This window comes from Nyctereutes procyonoides, unplaced genomic scaffold (genome assembly GCF_905146905.1).
Source record: "Nyctereutes procyonoides isolate TBG_1078 unplaced genomic scaffold, NYPRO_anot_genome, whole genome shotgun sequence".
Lineage (NCBI taxonomy): Eukaryota > Metazoa > Chordata > Mammalia > Carnivora > Canidae > Nyctereutes > Nyctereutes procyonoides.
In genome coordinates this window covers 37,048,320-37,070,169 of record NW_026575020.1, presented here as the reverse complement: position 1 = coordinate 37,070,169, position 21,850 = coordinate 37,048,320, and the positions used below count along the sequence as shown (strand labels likewise).

The following is a 21,850-nucleotide window of genomic DNA, read 5'->3' as shown; positions in this document are numbered from 1 at the left end:
AGTCCAGGAAGAGAAAAAAGTGTCATATAATGAATGGATGTGGATAGATTTTTACCCAAATTGTACATGCTAAGAAAATTGTTGCTGTGACTCTGTATTTCTAGAGAGGATTGGATGTCCACATAAAGGCTAATTTCTTGACAGACAGTAAAGTAAGACAATGCAAAATTGTTGGTCCTCTGTGGCTGCACTTCCAGAAAGTTCGTATAGGGCAGCCCAGGTGGCTCAGCGGTTTAGCGCCACCTTCAGCCCAGGGCCTGATCCTGGAGTCCCGGGATCGAGTCCCACGTCGGGCTCCCTGCATGTGCTTCTCCCTCTACCTGTGTCTTTGCCTCTCTCTCTCTCTCTGTGTGTCTCTCATGAATAAATAAATAAAATCTTAAAAAAAAAAACTGGTATAGATGAGGTCAGAGTAATTAAATAATTAAGCAGGTTGGGGGATAGGAGGGATGCTGAAAGTCCCTAATTAGAGGGAGCGAATTCAAGAGGGGAGAATAAAGGGACCTGGGGGATCTGAATGGTGAATTCTGTGTGGTTGCAGCTGTGGCTCACTTCATGGTCCACCAACAGGGCAAGCTTCAGAAGCATCAGGCCTTCGAAGCTGAAGTGCAGGCCAACTCAGGAGCCATTGTTAAACTGGATGAAACTGGAAACTTGATGATCTCAGAAGGGCATTTTGCGTCTGAAACCATAAGGGTGAGTAGGAGTAATGCCTGGTATGGGAGGCCATCTGGTATGGGTGGCCATCTGGTTGGTGGCCAACCAATGTGGATTAAATGCCAGTTAGGGTTTCTAAAAAAAGACTTTTCTAGCCTCTTTTTTTTTTTAGATTTTTACTTATTTTAGAGGGGGGTGGGGAGAGAACCTCAAGCAGGCTGTCTGCCGAGCATGGATCCCACAAACCATGAGATCATGACCTGAGATGAAATTACTAGTCAGATGCTTAACCAGCTGAGCCATCGAGGCACTCCACTTCTTTAGCATTTTAAAAGAATTTGTGAAGTCTCCTAAAGGGGTTACCCACATCTTGCCTTTGTAATATGATGATTCAATATGAATATAAGCTAGTATGTGTCTACTCAGTGGGGAAGTGAATACTCTTTTTGTAGAACAAATTAGAATTTGATTATACTTTAAAGATTACATAAATAGTAGAGGGGAGAGCATATTAGTGAAACTGCTGAGTTTGGGAATCAGGACAGAAAGATCAGTAGGATTAATCACACATACCATAAAATTCTCTGTTGAAAATTCAAGGTCTGGGATCTCAGTGGCTTGCCCTAGGAGGTGGTTTGCTGAGGTCCAGTTCCCATGCCAGTTAAGGGTCCAGGTGTAAGGGACGCCTGGGTGGCTCAGTGGTTGAGTGTCTACCTTCAGCCCAGTACGTGATCCTGGAGTCCCGGGATCGAGTCCCGTATCGGGCTCCCTGCATGGAGCCTGCTTATGTCTCTGCCTCTCTCTCTCTCTGTCTCTCACGAATAAATAAATAAAATCTTTAAAAAAAAAAAAGTCCAGCTGTGAGCAGTGACTTATGGCACAGCTGTAGTGATTGATAAAGCCAACTTTGAAACAGGCGTCCTCAGTTTCTTTTTTTTTTTTTTTAAGATTTATTTATTCATGAGAGACACAGAGAGAGGCAGAGATATAGGCAGAGCAAGAAGCAGGCTCCTCACAGGGAGTCCAATGTGGGACTTGATCCCCAGAACCCGGGGCCATGCCCTGAGCTGAAGGCAGATGTCCAACCACTGAGCACCCAGGCGTCCTTGTCCTCACAGTCTTTGATTGGGCTTGTTTGGTGCCAGTTCACTGATAACATTTCCAGTACCAAAGTATCAAGGGAAAGCAAACCTCTTCAGGATGAAGTATGCACACTTAGTTTCTCACAACCGGATGCTCTTACCTATTTTTGATTTACCTTATACCTATCTACGTATCTTGTTCTTTGTCATCTAAGGTCACGTTCCCTTGAGGGACTGGCCTTTTCAGTCCCTTACCAGTCAAGGCAATTGTGGAGAGTTAGAGATGAACTAGATTCATAAGCCCTAGCTAGAAATGTCCCTCCCATCCCCTGCTGTTCCCTGACATCCTTGTGGGGCTTTCATTCCTGTAGGATCTGGTCTGGTGTTTTTCAACGATAAATACTTGTTGTCTCTCTTTTGTACTAAGATACTCCGCAGTCTCATATTGAAGACTTGCAATCAGTCCTAAGCTTATTATTAATAATTAACTATTACTAGTAATGATTGTGGGTAGGAAAGAAGAGTAAATTTCAAATGCCACATAACCAGCTATTTAATTATAGTCAACCCATTTGGGTAATGTAACGTGTCTCTGCAATTAAATATGTAATGTGTCTCTTTGATTAAATATAAATATCTCTCTGCTCATTTCTCCCTATTTTATATATAGTCTTAAATGAAAGCAGCATGCCTTAGTATTCGTTTGATAGAAGTTGTTTTCCCAGAGTGCCTGGTGCTTCTCCATCGTAGTATAACCAGGCTACAGGTGGGGAACATGAGAAATACATGATGCATTTGACTTTAGTGATTAATCTGAAGAGGTGGAGACCCAATACTTACTTCATTCAACTGTTAGTAACGACCCTCCTCCTGAAGATCTTATTAAAGCAACTTTTAAAAGTACTTGTTGGCCACTGTTTGTTGAATAGCTATTTATGTACAAACCCTTTGCCACTTTGATATAAGGTATTGTCTGATCTTCACTGGAAGCTTGCTAGGTACCCCTAATCGGATTGGAAGGGAAAAAATTGAAGCTCAGAGGAGTTTGAGTAACTTATCCAAATTCCACAGCTAGTAGATGACAATTGGAATTCCAGTCCATGCCTTTCTTTGTCTACAATTACTTTATTTTTCCAAGCTATACTTCATTCCTGTTGGCTTTCCTTACTTTCTTTGCCAGCTGCTTCTCTGAAAGCTCCTGCTGTTTGCTCATGCCCCTATTGAGAAATCTACCTGAGTCAGAGCCAGGATTTCATCTCCACCCTGTTAGCTTTCAGTGCGTTTCCCAAGTGCACCTGCCTGCTTGCTCCCTCATGCTCTCTAACAGCACTACACTTGGGAAACTGGACTCTCTAATCTGCTGTGTTTATGAGATCAGATGCACCAGAAATGGGAGGGTTGTCTCAGGACTGGAGTGGGCCTTGCCCTAGTCCTTTACCTGAGGGTGTGAAAATGAACTTTGTGGGAGACTGAAAGTGGACTCAAGCGTGAGGTTTTTGGTCAGCCTTTGGTGGTCTTTTTAATTTTAGCATGGGACTTTCATTTAACCTTTACTGTCATGCTCCCATGGTGATCCTGGTGCTTGATCTGGCCCCATAACTCAGTAACTGCATTTGACAGGTAGGTTAATGTGGGGGCGGAGGGTGGAAGGTGAAGATTGCTTCTATTTCATGGATAACCTGTCTGTTGCTGGTTTAGACTTTCACACCGTACCGGACGGCGTGGCGCCCCATAGTCACCGCCACCCACATTGGGTCCCACATCCGAGTAGGTGGAGTATTGAGTTGCTGGTGCTTGCCTCTTCCTTCCCCCCCTGCCTTGGAATGCCTTTCACTTCCTTCCCATTGACAGGCTGCTTTTGCAGCCTTCAGTGGTGGAAGTGAATTGTGTGAGCATTTATTTCCCCCTGCTGTTTTCTCCTTTCAAGTAGAACATACACCCTTGTTTCTAAGAGGATCCACCCATGTTGGCTGTCCCATGGCTTTCAAGTTTTTAGCTGGCTGGGAGGGGCATCTCAACCATGGGTGGATCTCTTCTGTGAGTGCTTCAGCCTTGTTGTGGGTTTTACTTCTGTCTCCCAGTGTTAACACAGAAACTCCCAGTATCTTCGGTAGGTATAGTCAACACATTGAGATTGGGTTAGATACCAGAAAGCATTACGGAAGCTTGAATTGATGATTGGTTCCCTCCAGTTGTTTACATGTCTTTACTAGGACTGTGCCATGGGAACCCAAAGATGCTGGGAAGTGTGTTTGGGTCTGGGGCTGCCACTTGGATGAAGTTTGAAATAAATCCAACCTGAGATGTGTTGGACCACAAAGTACCTTTTTTTTTTCCCCCCAAACTGCCTTTTCATAGAAGTTCCAGAACCTTTTCTGCCAAGAATCCTTTCTGATCGCTGATATGTTTCAGGACCCCATCTCTTCTACTTATATACAAAGGTGTTCCTATTGACTTGGCCCTCATCATTATTTCTTAGCATTCACGATGCCTGTAGGATCTCTTGTTTTGTTGTTTCCCTCCACAAATTCAGAACATACCCTTCAGTAATTTCCTTTTTTTTTTTTTAAAGGATTATATTTATTTATTCATGAGAGACACAGAGAGAGAGGCAGAGACACAGGCAGAGGTAGAAACAGGCTCCATGCAGGGAGCCCGACATGGGACTCGATCCCAGGTCTCCAGGATCACACCCTGGGCTGAAGGCGGCACTAAACCACCAAGCCACCTGGGCTGCCCCCCTTCAGTAATTTCTGCTCAGTTTCCATGTCAGTTCCTCTTGTCTTTCCACCCAGGAATCCCACTCAATGATTCAGTTACTAAGAACATTAATTATAAATAATGTAATATTGGTAATAGTTGATCTTAAGTCCCCTGAAGTAGACTGGGGAAAAAAATCCACCTGCCAGAGGTCAGTAATTTTGTTCTTTAAGACCTACCAAACTACTGTGAGGTGTATGCTGTTTCCTATTCTCAGACTTCTGGTTTCCTCCCAGTTTGGGGCACATCTTTGGGGAAAGGGGGATTATCTTTAAAAAGGCTTGTTCTGAGCTCTGATTTGTGGGGTTTCTGACTTGTGGGAAGTCTGTGGAGGAGCCAGATCCCATAGAAATGGTTGTGATCTCGGGGGCTGATTTTTAATCTGCAGACCCGTTTAATGGAGCTGCACCGCCAGTGGGAGCTGCTTTTGGAGAAGATGCGAGAGAAGGGAGTCAAACTGCTTCAGGCCCAGAAGCTGGTGCAGTATTTGCGAGAGTGTGAGGATGTGATGGACTGGATCAACGACAAGGTATCTTTCCAGGGGGAAGGTTTGCGGAGTAAACCTTAGTGAGACCGAGGCCCAGCCTTGAGCCAGTGTGAGCTGCAGAAGGCACATAGTGGAATTGCTCTAGCTCCATCTGCTCTCCGGGGTGTGCTCTTCTATAATTCTGAAGCCCAGAGTCTTCACACCAAAATCCCATGAGCTCAGCCTTTTAACAAGGAGGGGAGCTAAGGTCAGATGACACAGGAAGTTGCATCCACTAAAGCTAACGAGGCACATCCCGGTGGGTCTTGTTCATGCTGAGTTTCTGGGAGCCGTTGTTTTGTTGGTGACTCTGGCTCTGTAATGGTCCCCAAATAGGAAGCAATTGTGACTTCTGAGGAGCTGGGCCAAGACCTGGAGCATGTAGAGGTTTTACAGAAGAAATTTGAAGAGTTTCAAACAGATATGGCTGCCCATGAAGAAAGAGTTAACGAAGTTAATCAGTTTGCTGCCAAGCTCATTCAGGTACGTAGCAATGTGCTGTGTACTTCTTCCCAGATCATAGTATTAACTTTCTGGTGTTTTCAGAAGAAGATTTTGATTACGTTACCTAATTTCTGAGTGAGCAAGGTTTGGTAAGCCTGTCTAAGAGTTTTTTTTAGATCTGAGTAAGGCAGCCATGCTGGTAACTCTTAAAGTAGAAACTGCTTGCTAACCTGTGGCCACAGGCAGGAAGGGCAGAGTTCATTTCATCTGCTTCCTCCATGCACTTTCGGGTAGGGCTTGGCGATGCTTTTATTGGGTTGCTACAGGCAGGTGTCAGGGGTTCTCAGATGAGGGTGTGGTGCTGAGTGCTGCTTACAGTTGGCAGGCACCCACTGACGCCTGACTGCTCTCTTGGGTGTCTGGGGAACCTTGTAATGAATGGGCTCTCCACTGGCGGCTCCAAGCCATTAAGAGGGGCAAGTGCACCCTTTTGCCATTGCCTTCATGCTTGCTTCCATACTCTGCTTCTTTATCCTTAGCTTCCTCTGTAGGGATCAGAGGTTCTGGAGGTGTCAAGCAGTAGGCACTAGCATTTTTGCTTTCAGAGAAATTTGATTTGGGGGAAATAAATCTTAAATTTATGGATCTGCTTCAGGGCTGGTACTTGTTCCCTTTCTGGCCAGTGATGAAAGAAGAGCCAACATTCCTCAGAAACACCTCACCCTTCCACAGTGAGAGATGTGCTCTGCCCCCTCACCCTGCCCCAGAATCTTGGGGCATCCTGAGGTTGTGCTGAGAAAAGCAGTCAGGCCAAGCCTAAGATCTCAGAGATGGATCCCAGAACCCTCAAATGCTTCATTTATTACTTACATGTTATTTTTATTAAAACCAAAACGTGGCTGGTGGGGTAAGAGGCTTTTAAAGACCTACCTCCAGTCTGAAGTCAGGAGCAGACTTTAAGATGAAGTATATAGGCAGGAATGGCTTGATAGGCTCATGAATGTTGGAAATAATGGATTTTCCAGTGCTTGGGACAGACATGGGTGCATTTGTGAGACTACCACACAGTTGCAGCTGACGTGTTAGCACAAAGGTTTTTTTTTTTTTTTTCTTTAAAGATTTTATTCATTTATTCATGAGAATACACAGAGGAGGGGGCGGGGGGCAGAGACAGAGGAAGAAGCAGGCTCCATGCAGGGAGTCTGACATGGGATTTGATCCTGGGTCTCCAGGATCAGGCTCTGGGCTATAGGCGGCACTAAACCGCTGAGCCACTGGGGCTGCCTGCACAAAGGTTTTTGGTATTGATACCCATCACTGCTTTATGACCTCACCATCTATTCCAAGGGATAGATAATGTGTCTCCTCTTTTTATTAAGAGGAAATGGAAGCCAGTTTTATTTATTTGTTTTAGAGGAAGTGAGAGCAAGCGGGGAGAGAATCTTAAGCAGGTTCACTCTCATGAACCCCAGATCATGACCTGAGCCAAAATCAGGAGTCAGACACTTAACTGACTGAATCACCCAGGTACCCCAGAAGCTAGATTTGAACAAGCTTTGCTTCATTTCACACATAAAACCAGTATTTCTTCAGAAAGATAAAGGTTTACTGAAGTGGGGACTTGGAGGAGCCGGGGGCTCAGGATCCAGGCCAGTCTCCACTCTCCCTCATGTAGGAGCAGCACCCCGAGGAGGAGACCATCAAGACCAAGCAAGATGAAGTAAATGCGGCCTGGCAGCGGCTGAAGGGACTGGCCCTTCAGAGACAGGGGAAGCTCTTCGGAGCTGCTGAGGTTCAGCGCTTTAACAGGTACCAAGCCAAAGAGGGCTGCTAGGTGTGGGCACATACCTTAGGGACCTGGTTAAGTATATGGCACATGCCAAGGAGGTACTGGAGCTCCCAGGGGCCTGGCCCGGTGCAGCCTCCCCAGCTACAGACAGTTGCCATAAGTGGCTGCACTGGTGCCTCCCATTCCACAGGGATGTGGATGAAACCATCAGCTGGATTAAAGAAAAGGAGCAATTAATGGCCTCTGACGATTTTGGCCGAGACCTGGCAAGTGTTCAGGCTCTGCTGCGGAAGCACGAAGGCTTGGAGAGAGATCTTGCTGCTTTGGAGGACAAGGTGGGTTTTGAAAGCAGCCAGTGCCATAAGTAAGTTAGCAAGGGGCATGAGCACAGTCTGATGGAGTGCATTTCCAGGTCAAAGCCCTGTGTGCCGAGGCCGACCGCCTGCAGCAGTCCCACCCTCTGAGTGCTGCACAGATTCAAGTGAAGCGAGAGGAGCTGATTGCCAACTGGGAGCAGATCCGGACTCTGGCAGCTGAGAGACATGCCCGCCTCAATGACTCCTACAGGTGGGGAATAATCTCCTGGAGCTCAGCAACTGGTGGTGTTGCACCTCTCTTAGAGAAGAGGGAAGGCGGGCCTAGGGGTCACTTCTACATACTGAGAGCACTGCTGTACACCTGCCAGGTTCCTGTACTAAGAAAGAAAATGCAGGTGACTTTTTCTACCAATGTTATATTTGTTTGGAGATTGGTCAGTCTATAGTGTGTGTGTGTGTGTGTGTGTGTGTGTGTACACATAGTATTTATGACTTTATGAATATTCCTCCATCCTGTATTGGTGCATTAGGGCCAGTAGAAGTGGAAATCTCCTTAGCAATCAGAGCACAATGAATATACTATTAAAATTGAGTAAATCAAGGACTGGGAAATGAAAGAATGCTAATTACTAACCGGAGCTAGAACTGGGGAATGAACAGGAGGTTGGAGAGAAGGGATCAGATTGGAGAATTATGGTGATGGACACAACCTAGATTTTAAAGGATTGATTGCAGCCTTCTGCTTTCCTTTACAATCAAACTGAAGAAGCCTCTGTGTCCCAGGATAGAATTGGCATGGTCTGAGGACAGAATTTGGAGCTTTAGGAAGGCATTTTTCATCCTGGGCTTTCCACTGGCAACATCTGATGACTTATCTTGGTTTTCCCCAGGCTTCAACGCTTCCTTGCTGACTTCCGTGACCTTACCAGCTGGGTAACTGAGATGAAAGCCCTTATCAATGCAGATGAGCTTGCCAATGATGTGGCCGGCGCCGAAGCCTTGCTAGACAGGCATCAAGAACACAAGGTAGCGTTTCCAACGTCTTCCCGTCTTCCCGAAGGAAAGGCAGTAACTTGTAACACATTTGGGGAGTTCTCTTCCTTATGGCCAGAGTAGCTGAAACATTATTCACAGGTGGCTCTTACCACAGGATTGTTGTTGGCTTTGCCTTTGGAGACTGGTTCTGCCTGCTTCTCGTAGGTGGTGAAGCTGGATAAGTGTCAGGAGACAGTGGTCCATACAAGTGAAGGGCCACGCCCTGGCAAGAGAGAAGCCCTGCTGTTCTGCGCATCAGTCATGTACTGTCTTAAATAATAACTTTGTTGAAATGCTGAATGTCATATTTATTGTAATTAAATTCCTTATTCTGGGTTTTTTCCGTACCATGTCCCACAGAAAACTGGTTTTATGAGCTTTTTCTTTTTTGGTATGTTTTTTATTGGAGTTCAATTTGCCAACATATAGTATAACACCCAGTGCTCATCCCAGCAAGTGCCCCCCCAGTGCCCATTATCCAGTCACCCCATCCCCCCGCCTACCTCCCCTTGTTCGTTTCCCAGAATTAGGAGTCTCTCATGTTCTGTCACCCTCTCTGGTATTTGCCACTCATTTTCTCTCCTTTCCCCTTTAATCCCTTTCAAAGGGATTTTTTTTTTATGACTAAGTAATTTTGGAAAACACCACGAAGCAGGATTTTAGAAATCATTATTGCTATAAGTCTGAGAGGTTTTAATGTGGAAGTTGTGAAAAAGTCAATATAGAATGTCAAATACACTAGTAACAAAAACATAATTTTTAAAAAATGCTACTTATAATTGTTTCAAAGTATAATGTGCTTGGGAATGCATCTAAACAAAAGTTGAGTAATATATTTGTAAAAAAGGCGTTCTGGCTTTGTTGAAAGACTGAAGAAAAACTAAAGGGGAACGTCTTATCTTACACATGATCTTTTATAAAGGTGGAAAGATTCTCCCCAGGATCTTTATAATCAGTACAGTTCCACACAAAAACACATTAAGTCTATGTAAGTTGCTGGGCTTAAATTGTGCCTTTTTTCCCTGTAGGGTGAGATTGATGCTCACGAGGACAGCTTTAAATCTGCAGATGAGTCTGGACAGGCCCTGCTTGCTGCTGGGCATTATGCCTCAGATGAAGTGAGGGAGAAGGTAAGAGGGGAGAGGTTCTTCAACTGAAAGTCTCTGAAAGCTGGTATCCATCCTCAAGTGTCCAGGCTGTTTTCACTCTGGTGTGCGAACGGCTTACACAGAGCTTGTGCCGGGAAGATGGGGGGGGGGGGGGCGGCTTCTTGAGAGACTGAAAAAGAAGACTGTGTGTAGTATGGTGATTAATCAGAGAAAAAAGTTCCATTCATTTGGGACGTTTGTGACCTTTCCTGCTTAGGACTTCACGGGGAGTTGAGCCCTGCATTATAGGTGAAGCCAAGAGGAAATGGCTTTCAGATGATGTATATAAGTGTGTACAGGTTCCACAGTATCTGAGTATGAAGATAACCTGAGTAATGTTAGAGAATGATGTTTTAGCATCATGTTGACTACTTTTCAAGGACGTACTTTATTGTCAACTGTGGAACCTAAAAAGTTATGTATTTTATGGAACATCCACTGAGTTGACGTATCTCAGTCTCAGCTGAGACTCCTTAACTCCATTTTTGCTCCTCACCTTTTAGAAAGAGGTACTTTTTCAGGATCCCTGGGTGACGCAGCGGTTTGGCGCCTGCCTTCGGCCCAGGGCATGATCCTGGAGACCCAGGATCGAATCCCACGTCGGGCTCCCGGTGCATGGAGCCTGCATCTCCCTCTGCCTATGTCTCTGCCTCTCTCTCTCTCTCTCTCTCTGACTATCATAAATTAAAAATAATAATAATAAAAAAAAGACTTCTCTAAAAAAAAAAATTAAAAAAAAGAAAGAGGTACTTTTTCTTCTACCTAAAGTTTACTTAGCATTTTGACCTAACATCATTTGATAACGTGGCAGTAAATTAATTCCAGGTTAACTAGGGTTCCCTCTCCTACGTAGCATAAACATACCAGCTGCTCAGGATTTGTGTGGTTTCCCATGAGTTGGCTGACACAAGTGACTGTAATTTGTCCCCTTTAGAAAACCAGAAAACAAGCCCAAAGATTAGCATGAGGATTAGAAATTCCAGGGCAGCCTTTCTGTTTGCCTGAGGGTGAGTGTCAGATCTGCCCTCCCTCCCCTCACGTCTTTCGGTCTCCCCCTCCTCCAAGCTGAGCATCCTGGCTGAGGAGAGGGCCGCCCTGCTGGAGCTGTGGGAGCTGCGCCGGCAGCAGTATGAGCAGTGCATGGACCTGCAGCTCTTCTACCGCGACACGGAGCAGGTGGACAACTGGATGAGCAAGCAGGAGGTATCGTTTACCCACCCGCCGCATCTTCCTTGCTCTTTCATCTGCTCAGGTGGCTTGCTTATTTCAGGCAGGAAATTATTAGCATTGCAGCTGTGTATCGGGTGAAGAGCCGGGGCAGCTCCTGGCAGTTCTGTCGGCCTTCCTCCTGCTGCTGGGGTTGCAAGACCCACAAGACAGGCCCCCGGTTTAGAGATGAGTGTGTTGGTGTGGAATAACTTTTTACCAAAGAGGAGTTTTTGGAGTTTGGTTTGGTTTTGGGTCTGGAACTTAACACTTCATGCTATTGTTAGATTAGTTGTAAGTGAATCTAAAAGGACATGAGGCTCCTTTCTTCTTGTCACACTTTGGCCAGCATAAGCTTTGCTTGCCGAAAGCCTTAAGAGATGAAAGGACTAGGGTGTCTCTCTGAGTGCTTTTGCTTTCTTTTTCAAGGCTTTCCTGCTGAATGAGGACTTGGGAGACTCTCTGGATAGCGTGGAGGCGCTCCTCAAGAAGCACGAGGACTTTGAGAAATCCCTCAGCGCCCAGGAGGAAAAAATTACAGTAAGACCCCTTCTTGTACCTTTGGGTGATCCTTGGACTCAGCCCAGAGTCTGTTCTTCTGAAGGGTTTCTGAGCAGATGTGACAGGATCTGCATGAGAGGCACTTCCGTGGGGGCTTCAGATCTCATGGTGGTGGGGGAGCATGGCCTAGTAGGAAGCCTGCCCCAGTTTACAGGATGAGATCTTTTCCTGACGTCAACCTCCGTGACGATATTTACCTTTCACTAAAAGTAGTTAAAGAGGGATCCCTGGGTGGCGCAGCGGTTTAGCGCCTGCCTTTGGCCCAGGGTGCGATCCTGGAGACCCGGGATCGAATCCCACGTCGGGCTCCCGGTGCATGGAGCCTGCTTCTCCCTCTGCCTATGTCTCTGCCTCTCTCTCTCTCTCTATCATAAATAAATAAAAATTTAAAAAAAAATTTTTAAAAAGTAGTTAAAGAATTCAGGACACCTGGTTTGCTTAGTTAGTGGACCGTGTGACTCTTGATCTTGGGGTTGTAATTTCAAGCCCCACTTTGGATGTGGAGATTACTTAAAATCTTCAAAAAATAAAATTGAAAAGTTAAAGTAGTTGGAGCTCATGGAAGAGGTATTTTTCCCTTTGAAAAGAGTTCTTAGAGGCAGGAACTGAAAGGCTGCTAACCTGTTTTGACCCCTGTCTGATCATATCAGGTGTGTCATGAAATCATCTACAGTCTTGAAGGGAGCTAGCATGATAGTGTTGTATCTGACTAATAATGTCAAGCAAAAACTCAAAAATTAAGGGGAAAACTGTGTTATGGTTCTGAGTGTTTCGTGACCTGTTCAGTTACTTTGCTCTGGAGGCCAAGCTGTGCAGCCACATGCTTACCAAGGAGAAACCCTTAATCTTCCCTCTTTCCCTCGTAGGCACTGGATGAATTTGCAACCAAGCTGATTCAGAACAACCACTACGCCATGGAAGACGTGGCTACCCGCCGAGATGCGGTACGTTTCCAGGTTCTCCATGCTCCTGCCCGTCTGTCCCCAGCTCTCCCTTCTGGGATGCATGTTGCCATGTAGCCTCTTGATTCAGAAATCTCTGGGGAGTAGGAGCCAGAGATTCACGTGGCTCCTTGTCTTTCAGCTCCTGAGCCGCCGCAACGCCCTTCATGAAAGAGCCATGTGTCGTCGCGCCCAACTGGCAGACTCTTTCCACCTGCAGCAATTTTTCCGTGACTCTGATGAGCTCAAGAGCTGGGTCAATGAGAAGATGAAAACTGCCACAGATGAAGCTTATAAAGTAACGTTCTGCCAACATTGCCATGTAGCGTTTGGCTAGGAAGCTAAAGGCAGTTCTCACAGATAAATTGTAGCTAAAGAAAGAAATAGGAAATTCCAAAATCACACTATTTAGTGTAGGCTGTTTTCCACCCCCACCCCCCCACCCCCCCGCCAATAAAGAGAAGTAAGAAGATAACACAGAGTAGTTTGACATACTGAGGTTCGAGGTAGAACTCCCTTCTTCCTTTTATTGACAGGACCCATCCAACCTACAAGGAAAAGTACAGAAGCATCAGGCTTTTGAGGCTGAGCTCTCGGCCAACCAGAGCCGCATTGACGCCCTGGAGAAAGCAGGGCAAAAGCTGATTGATGTCAACCACTATGCCAAAGATGAGGTAGCAGCTCGTATGAACGAGGTCATCAGTTTGTGGAAGAAATTGCTTGAAGCCACTGAACTGAAGGGTAAGAGAAGGTATCTCTGGACCGTGAGAGAAATGCTAGGGGACTCCATGTCCCTTCCCAGTTAAGTGTAGGGACATACACCACCTAGGTAAGGTGTACCAGGAGACCTTGGGTGAGCAGGCTCATCTCCCATGTAGGAGTTACTTGCCTCACATTCTCCATGCTTTTGCTAATATGGCAAATGTGGTTGACATTGCTGGTTACTGGGGGAGCCTGAGTGAGAAGGGAGAGATTCAGTTAGCCAGCCATGACTGAACTGGGCCTCAACACTGAAAAAGCTCAGTTGAGAGCTGAGGGCATTCAGTAATTATTAGGTGTTCCTCTCCTGTGAGTTAGAATGCTTCTTGTAGAACTTTCAAGTCAGCATCTTGTGTTCTTTACTTTTGTGATAGAGGTGAAGCAGGAATACAATCCTGATTCATGGTCCTTCAGTAAGATGCCATTATTTAGTGAGTAATCTTGGCAGAAGGATAGTGTTAACAAATAGAAAATCAGACCTGCTCCTTTGACCAGGGATAAAGCTTCGTGAGGCGAACCAGCAGCAGCAGTTCAACCGCAATGTTGAGGATATTGAGCTATGGCTGTATGAAGTGGAAGGTCACTTGGCTTCAGACGATTATGGCAAAGATCTTACCAATGTCCAGAACCTCCAGAAGAAGCATGCCCTGCTAGAGGCCGATGTGGCTGCTCACCAGGTAGAGTGTGACTTGGGGGCTGTTGTCAGGCTTGTGGTATGGAAACAGAAGTGAAGAGTGGCAAGTAATCCCTCATTTTTGGAGGGATAAAAGATGTTGATTTTCTTAGGTAGTCCTGTGTGTTCCCTATTCTTCTCCAATTAAACTCTTTCCTCAGAGCTTTCTGGAAGCCCAAAATGAGAGAAAGAGATGGCAAGAAAAAATATTCTTTGGGCTGGGAAAACAACTGTGTTACTTTTTCTTTGTATATGATCAAACCACCCTTGAAGTAAGATCAGTCCAGAACCTTGTTGCCAAGGCTGGTCCATGCTTTTCAAGACTCTCTTTTCCTGTTCCCAGGATCGAATCGATGGCATCACCATTCAGGCCCGCCAGTTCCAGGATGCTGGTCACTTTGATGCTGAAAACATCAAGAAGAAGCAGGAAGCCCTTGTGGCACGCTATGAGGCTCTCAAGGAACCCATGATTGCCCGAAAGCAGAAGCTGGCTGATTCTCTACGCTTGCAGCAGCTCTTCCGTGATGTTGAGGATGAGGAGACATGGATTAGGGAGAAAGAGCCCATCGCTGCGTCCACCAACAGAGGTTAGTCTATTTTCATCAGATAAGAATCACATCTGAGAATGGGCTCTACCCTTTACCATAAAAGAGGTGCATATCAGAACAAGCAAGGTCAAGTTTAACTTAAACTTGAACCCTAGTAGAATCTTAAGAATGACAGGGTTGACTTTCTCTCTTGATGGCTTGGATGACCAGGGAGTGGTTTCTGCTTTCAGGCAAAGATTTGATTGGAGTCCAAAATCTGCTGAAGAAACACCAAGCCCTACAAGCAGAAATTGCTGGGCATGAACCCCGCATCAAAGCGGTTACACAGAAGGGGAATGCCATGGTGGAGGAAGGTGAGCGATTGTCATCGGGCAGTGGCTCTGTGCTATCACTCTTCCTGTGTCCTTTCTTTGGTAAAGTGTGTGGACTTAAGTCAGATTGGGCTGTGGGGTTGAGTGTTTTCCCTGTTCTCTTTTTTTTACTTTATAACCTTGACTAACCCTGCTCTCTCGATCTGAGTGTCTTACCTGTGAGATGTGGGTAATAACACCTACTTCTAACATAGTTGTGAGGGCCAAGTGAGAGCAAGTAGGACAGTGTGGAACAGCCTGGTGCATGTCCCAGTGACTGAGGACTGGGGATGGCACTGTTAAGCTTTTATTATGTCTTGATGGTTCAGTCCCTGGTACTGGTTGGAATTACCTGCTTTGTAGAGTCTGGGTAGAGATCTTGGCTTGAGGAGACAAAAATTGAGCAAATCACTTAAAAGGCTGGGACAAGCTCCTCCTAAAACAGGATCGTGAAGGGGCCTGGCTTGCCACGGTGGTGTAGCACAGGTGCCGTGGACACACGGAAGACCTTTTTGTCTGGAGACAGGCAGCCCCCTTAAACATTGTCCTCCCTTCCCTCACCCGCCTTCCAGGCCATTTTGCCGCTGAGGATGTGAAGGCTAAGCTCAGCGAACTGAACCAGAAGTGGGAGTCCCTCAAGTCCAAGGCCTCCCAGCGGCGGCAGGACCTGGAAGACTCCTTGCAGGCCCAGCAGTACTTTGCTGATGCCAACGAGGCAGAGTCCTGGATGCGGGAGAAGGAGCCCATTGTGGGCAGCACTGACTACGGAAAGGACGAGGACTCCGCTGAGGTGAGCGAGCGTGGGGAGTCTGCCAGGGCTCTCACTGGAGCCCTGGGTGTGGGAGGTGCAGCCTCTGCACTGTCGGTTTGATGAAGGCATTGTAGAACCCGGTGTTTACTTCCTGCTGTGGAAATGCAGTCATGCCAGAAGGAGAGAGGATACTAGCTGTCACTGCCTTCCACCGTGAGCATTTTGCCATTCTTGTCCACCTGTTCTCTCCACATGCGTATGTGCGCCTGTGTACGTGATCACCTTTTCTTTTCCCCCCTAGTAATTAGTGTTTTTGAATGAAGCTCTTCTGTTTTATTCAATAAAGGTCAACACATAGCTCTTGGATCTCTTAGCTTACCAGTCTTCACAGAAAGTAGAGTACTTGAGTGTTGACATGCAGCTTCTAGGACTCTCCAAGAGATGGAGGAGGGGAGAACTGAAAAGCCTGGGCAGCGGTGGCAGTAGTTAATGCTGAAGCCCTGCATGTGCCAGGGTGGAGGAAGCTTCCACACGGAGGGCAGTGTCCACCACACGCTTTTGTTTGCTGGTGATGTTTATTTCTGATGGGTGGTGGATTCGCTGTGTGTGTGATACTGTGCTGTCTCCTTTCCTGTTTCCAGCAGAGGCACAGAGAGCAGGGAGAAAAGATATTATAATAAGTATTAGAGAGAGAGAGAGAGAGAGAGAGAGAGAGTGTGTGTGTGTGTGTGTGTGTGTGTGTGTGTGTGTGTGGAACGGGAGCTGAGAAAATCAGCGTGTAACTAAACCACATCTTAGGAGGGTGGCAGGTCAGTGAGGCGTCGTGGCTGGGGCGCCCTTGCTCCTTGTGCCATTGTCAGAGTGTGTGATTTTTGGTTTTAGGCTCTACTGAAGAAACATGAAGCTTTGATGTCAGATCTCAGCGCCTACGGCAGCAGCATCCAGGCCCTGCGGGACCAGGCTCAGTCCTGCCGGGTGAGCTGGGCTTTAGTTGAGCAGTTCCACAGCAGGGGTGGGGGAAGCTGCCAGGCTCAGGCACTTCTGGCAGGTGTGACGGCCATTGGCAATATTCTGATGGCCTCATTACAAAGTCTTGTGACGCCATGGGGATCCCTGGGTGGCTCAGTGGTTTAGCGCCTGCCTTTGGTCCAGGGAGTGATCCTGGAGTCCTGGGATTGAGTCCCACATGAGGCTCCCTGGATGGAGCCTGCTTCTTCCTCTGCCTGTGTCTCTGCCTCTGTCTCTTTCTCTGTATCTCTCATAAATAAATAAATAAAATCTTTAAAAAAAGAAAAAGTCTTGTAACACCAAGATGTATAAACCACTCAAAATGAGATTTTTTTAAAAGACTGAACAGCTAAAGTTTGGGAATCAATTTTATTGGTTGCTTCAGAGATGGACTCTCATAAACGTGTGTTTGGTAAATTTGGTACAGCTGTTGAAATTGGAGTCTGTCCTGTGTCAGGGGACACACCATGGACATCCTTTAACTGTGTTTGCCCTTCCTTGGGATTTTTAGCAACAAGTGGCCCCCATGGATGACGAGACTGGGAAGGAGCTGGTCTTGGCTCTCTACGACTATCAGGAGAAGAGCCCTCGAGAGGTTACCATGAAGAAAGGGGACATTCTCACTTTACTCAACAGCACCAACAAGGTAAGGCATCTGAAGCAGTCACGTGTCTCTTTCCGTCAGCACTACCAGTTTTGTTCAGTTGTGTGCCTGTGGGCCATTGTGTCTGAAATGAGCCTGGGTTAGAATTTGAGGGGAGACTTGAGTTGCCCAGGCAGTCTCCCTCTTGATATAGGTTCATTTTGTGGGTGATGGAGAAGGCAATCAGTATGTCTTCCCGAACGCCCAAAGGTGGTGTGGTGGCACATACTCTAAAGGGTCACTTTTTTTCATGATTATACACCTGTAGGTGGAGTTCTTTCTCTCTAGAGCCAGGGTCTGCTTTTCTGGAACTTAAAGCTGTTGGTTCTTAATCTAGTTGAAGATAGCTGCGGTGTCATCCCGTAGGCTCTGGAAGTTAAATGCTTCCTGGTTCATCAGCCACCTTTCCTTGACATATATATGCTGGTTTGACAGGCTTTGAGGTGAGGTGGATGGTATTCCACACGTTATCTGAGAGATTGCAAAAGATACTTGTTCAAGCTGGAGAGATGTTCACAGCCTTTTTAAAAACAGTTATTGCTATACTCTATACCCCACAGTTTACCCTGATCATTAACATTTGAGAATAAACCTGTGATTTGTATTTTCCGTTGTCTCTAAACCACCTTCCAGTTTATTTCTGGTTTACTCAACGGCATTGTCCCATGGAACTTGCTGTGATAGTGGACATTTTATGTGTGTGCTGGCTCTGCAGTAGCTGTTACCACAAGTAATTATTAAGCACTAGAAATGTGACTGGTTAACTGAATTTTTAAATTTAATTTTATTCTAACTTATTTAAATTTACATAGCCACCTGAGGCATATGGCCACACTATTAGTGCAGTTCTGGGGTGTCTGCTGAAGAGAGGGAATGCCCTTCATGTTGGGTGTCGTTATGGCATCCTTGTGACACGCTCTCTACTTGGCAGGTGACAGAGGACTGACACTTCAGTCCTTGAGCAAAGTGACCTTGACGCTGTCATGAGATTCTCCTAACAGGGCCAAAGCTCTCATGTATGTGTGCACACGCACAGGCCTCCTTGGTTTCTCTCTTTCTAGGGAACTCGTGTTTCAGTTGTCCCTTTGTCTTCTCAGGACTGGTGGAAGGTGGAAGTGAACGACCGTCAGGGTTTCGTGCCAGCCGCGTATGTGAAGAAGCTGGACCCTGCCCAGTCTGCTTCCCGAGAGAACCTTCTGGAGGAGCAGGGCAGCATAGCTGTGCGGCAGGAGCAGATTGACCACCAGTAAGGGCCATACTGGTGACCACAAAGGTCCAGGTGTCTCTTGGGGCTTACTTCACATCCCACGTAGGCCAAGCTTTAGGCAGTGTCCAGAGGCTTCAGAGCGACTGTTCTGATGCCCGTGTGAACTCAGAACACTCTCTTCCAGACACTTTCCCCAAGTCCTTTTTAACCCATGGTGTTTCATTTGGACCTAAAACTCTGGATTAATACCTTTATTTTCCTTATTTTGTTTCTTCTACTAAAGTGAGTTTCTTTTCTTCAGCATTTTCTAGACATCACTCTCTGAACCATTGTCCTTCAGTTGGGGAGATGCTCTGGGATTGACTTTTAGAGGTTCCACACCCCTACAGCTCTGCCCTTTTTAGAGGACTATTGGGAGAGTGGCTCTCTCCTGCTTTCTGCTCTGAGATGGAGGTTATTTTTTATGAAATGGCTTTGTCCTCTGTCCCCTACCTAGCTAAGCTCCTGTATTGACCTATGTCCCTCCTGTAGGATGTCTTGCTCTGCTAATGAGCTCAAAAGTTTTAGACACTTGAAAAAACACTCAAAAGATATGTTCTCACTAGACCTTAATGTAATGGAACTTTTCTGACCCTGGAGATCCCTGAAAAGATCAGTTATTTGTCCACTTACAAATCTTTTGTGTTACTGCTGAGACAGGAGAGTGCTTTGTGCCTGGCTCGTAAATGGGGGAGCAAAGCAGGTGGCCCAGTATGTGGCTGGAAGGGCATACTAGCTCTCAGGGCAGGCCTTTCCTTCCCTGGCCTTGCTCTGCAAAGTTACCAGAGTCACCTGTACAAGGAAAATTGCCTGCCTTAAGCCTGGCAGACTTTTCAGGAAAACAAAAGTGAACTAACTACTCTAACTTACTTTCCTGGCTGTTTCTTTACTGATTTCCTTCATGGCCCGGCCTGCTTCTGAGAGCTTTTCAAGGACTCCTCAGTTGCCCCCACTTGAAGCATCCAGCCTCCTGGTGGCCTCGGAGCTGCACTCTTCTTTCCTATGGATTAATCCCACTAATTTGTGCATGCTTTTTGCTGTGCCCCCCCGTGCAGGACGCGCATAACTAAGGAGGCCGGCAGTGTGTCTCTGCGTATGAAACAGGTGGAGGAACTGTGAGTAGGCGGGCAGCCTTGCCAAGTGCCCATGTCGGTTCTCCCTCTGCCACTTCTCTTGAGAGCACTTATTCATCCTGAAAGACAAGGTGGGGGAGGGGGCGGGGACTGTGCTGCTGTGCAGCTGGCTTTCCTCACCAGGGAAGAGGTGTCGGTGTTGCTGTGTCAGTCAATGGCCACTTATCTCTTCCATGCACAGCTGTGTGTTCAGAATGTTGTTGGTTCCCCTCCTGTTGGCTTTGGTGGTGGGCCAGCCACTCTTAGTCCCCAACTGATGGCCAGGTCCCTGGCGTTCCTTGGTAGGAAGGAGACGAAATTCCTCCCTTTCAAATGCTTTGAGTCTTGATACCTTGTTGCTGTCTTTATTTCATTCTGAGAAGCTTAGATTTGATGGTGATGGATTTTCTTTAACCTTTAACTTAGTTTTACTGAGTTTGTCATGTTCACATCTCCAAAGATAGTAAGTAGTTCAGCATTCTGCGTTTTAGTTCCTGAGAGCACGAAAATTCTTTGATTATTCTTGAGAAACCTTCCAACTAATGAAGTGGTGCAGATACTCTTACTCGACCTGATTTTCCTTCTGAAGTTGCCAAAACTCTCTGAGAAATAAATCACTTACCTACCGTTCAGGGAGGCTAATGTCCTGGACGAGGCTATTGTATAGTTGGGTATGCCTTCCCCCACCGCCCAGGTCGGCTCAGAGAGTTATGAGAGCGGAGGAGGAATTCTGTATGCCTTGTACCCAGCACACTCATTTCGTCTCTCAGCTGTGCTCGCATGAACCCCCATGCTAGACGCTTGGTTCCAGTCATTTGTGGTTGTGATGTTCTCAGAGCAAAACTGGCCCGGGGATGAGTGTGCCTGGCTGTCTGAGCCACCTAGTGGTGAACAGTAAGCGTGTACTTATCCTCGGGGCTGTAGTGCTGGCCTGTAGGAGCTTCATCTTCATCTGTGTTCTGACACTTTGTCACCTGGGCACCGTCATTACACATTCATGGGATCCACATCTCAGAGACACCAGTGGTTTGCCCTTAGGTTAGCACCTGTAGGAAGCTAACTGCCTGCCTGCCCCCTCTTGTCACCCTCTTCAATGACTTCAGGTATCACTCTCTGCTGGAGCTGGGCGAGAAGCGCAAGGGCATGTTGGAGAAGAGCTGTAAGCGGTTCATGTTGTTCCGTGAGGCGAACGAGCTGCAGCAGTGGATCAACGAGAAGGAGGCAGCTCTGACCAGCGAGGAGGTGGGCGCTGACCTGGAGCAGGTCGAAGTGCTGCAGAAGAAGTTCGATGACTTCCAGAAGGTACGGGAGGTCTTGGTTTGAGCTGGAAAATCATCCAAAGACTTGGTTCTCTGGACTTGTGACTGTGCTTTACTAGAACAAATATGATACAGATTGTGTTCCATCCGCTGGGTGGCCATTTCTCAATGACTTGAATTGGAACTTTGATCAGTTTGGCTCCAAGGAAATAGATGCCGTTTTATCTACTTGTTGGAAGAACTTTTTTGAACTTAAAATACAGAAATAGGTAAAGGTATTTTTTTAATTGGGGTAAAGTTGGCATACACCGCCATTTTAATTTTTTTTAAAGATTTATTTGATAGAGAGCACAAGTGGGGAGCGGCAGGCAGAAGGAGAGGAGAAGCAGGCTCCCCGCTGAGCAGGGAGCCTGATGTGGGGCTCAATCCCAATCATGACCTGAGCTGAAGGCAGACGCTTAACTGACTAAGCCACCCAGGCACCCACAGTTAACCGTTTTAAAATGTGTGTGGTTTGGAAGCATTCAGCACAGCATGGTGCTGCGCATCTCTGTCTGGTTCTGATATATTTCCGATGTCACAAGGAAGCTGCATACCTGCTAGTCCTTCTCCAGGCCCTTTGCAGCATGAGATCTGCTTTTGTCCCGGACTGATGTATTCTGGACATTTCATATAAACGGAATCCTATATTAATGTAACTTTTTACCACTGACTGCTTTCATGGAACATAACATTCTTCCCAGTTCATTCTTACCCTGGTGGTTTTCAGGACTCCATGACGTTTATATGGCCGAATAGAATTCCATTGCATGCATAAACCACATCTTGTTTATCATTTCTACTTTTAAGAGGTTTATAACAGTTAATATGGGTGATGGGCTATTTCTTCCACAGGGGCTGGCATTAGAATTTCAGAATTTTAAAAACATTTCTCCAAAGAAAGATGAAAGCAAATTTTCATGCCAACAGAGTAATGGTTTATGAACTGTCGTTAATTAAGCAAGTTTGGGACACACTGACTCCAATGCCCTGTTA

The 21,850-nt window shown here is 46.4% G+C and overlaps 1 protein-coding gene across 4 annotated transcripts in view; it reads left to right on the top strand.

The window, feature by feature from the left end:
* SPTAN1 (spectrin alpha, non-erythrocytic 1) overlaps positions 1–21,850 on the top strand; it is a 62,168-nt gene that overhangs the window by 11,890 nt on the left and 28,428 nt on the right. For 3 of the 4 annotated variants that reach the window (XM_055323955.1, XM_055323944.1, XM_055323935.1), the window contains exons 3-24: positions 571–696; positions 4,888–5,028; positions 5,362–5,508; positions 7,145–7,278; positions 7,449–7,593; positions 7,671–7,825; positions 8,466–8,601; positions 9,639–9,740; positions 10,824–10,961; positions 11,394–11,504; positions 12,392–12,469; positions 12,609–12,764; positions 13,003–13,207; positions 13,721–13,902; positions 14,242–14,485; positions 14,677–14,799; positions 15,369–15,586; positions 16,430–16,522; positions 17,067–17,201; positions 18,296–18,444; positions 19,500–19,559; positions 20,660–20,858. In XM_055323955.1, the coding sequence (XP_055179930.1) occupies positions 571–696; positions 4,888–5,028; positions 5,362–5,508; positions 7,145–7,278; positions 7,449–7,593; positions 7,671–7,825; positions 8,466–8,601; positions 9,639–9,740; positions 10,824–10,961; positions 11,394–11,504; positions 12,392–12,469; positions 12,609–12,764; positions 13,003–13,207; positions 13,721–13,902; positions 14,242–14,485; positions 14,677–14,799; positions 15,369–15,586; positions 16,430–16,522; positions 17,067–17,201; positions 18,296–18,444; positions 19,500–19,559; positions 20,660–20,858 (3,177 nt within the window). The remainder of the gene's footprint in view (positions 1–570; positions 697–4,887; positions 5,029–5,361; positions 5,509–7,144; positions 7,279–7,448; positions 7,594–7,670; positions 7,826–8,465; positions 8,602–9,638; positions 9,741–10,823; positions 10,962–11,393; positions 11,505–12,391; positions 12,470–12,608; positions 12,765–13,002; positions 13,208–13,720; positions 13,903–14,241; positions 14,486–14,676; positions 14,800–15,368; positions 15,587–16,429; positions 16,523–17,066; positions 17,202–18,295; positions 18,445–19,499; positions 19,560–20,659; positions 20,859–21,850) is intronic. The other variant, XM_055323966.1, reaches the window with a different exon arrangement.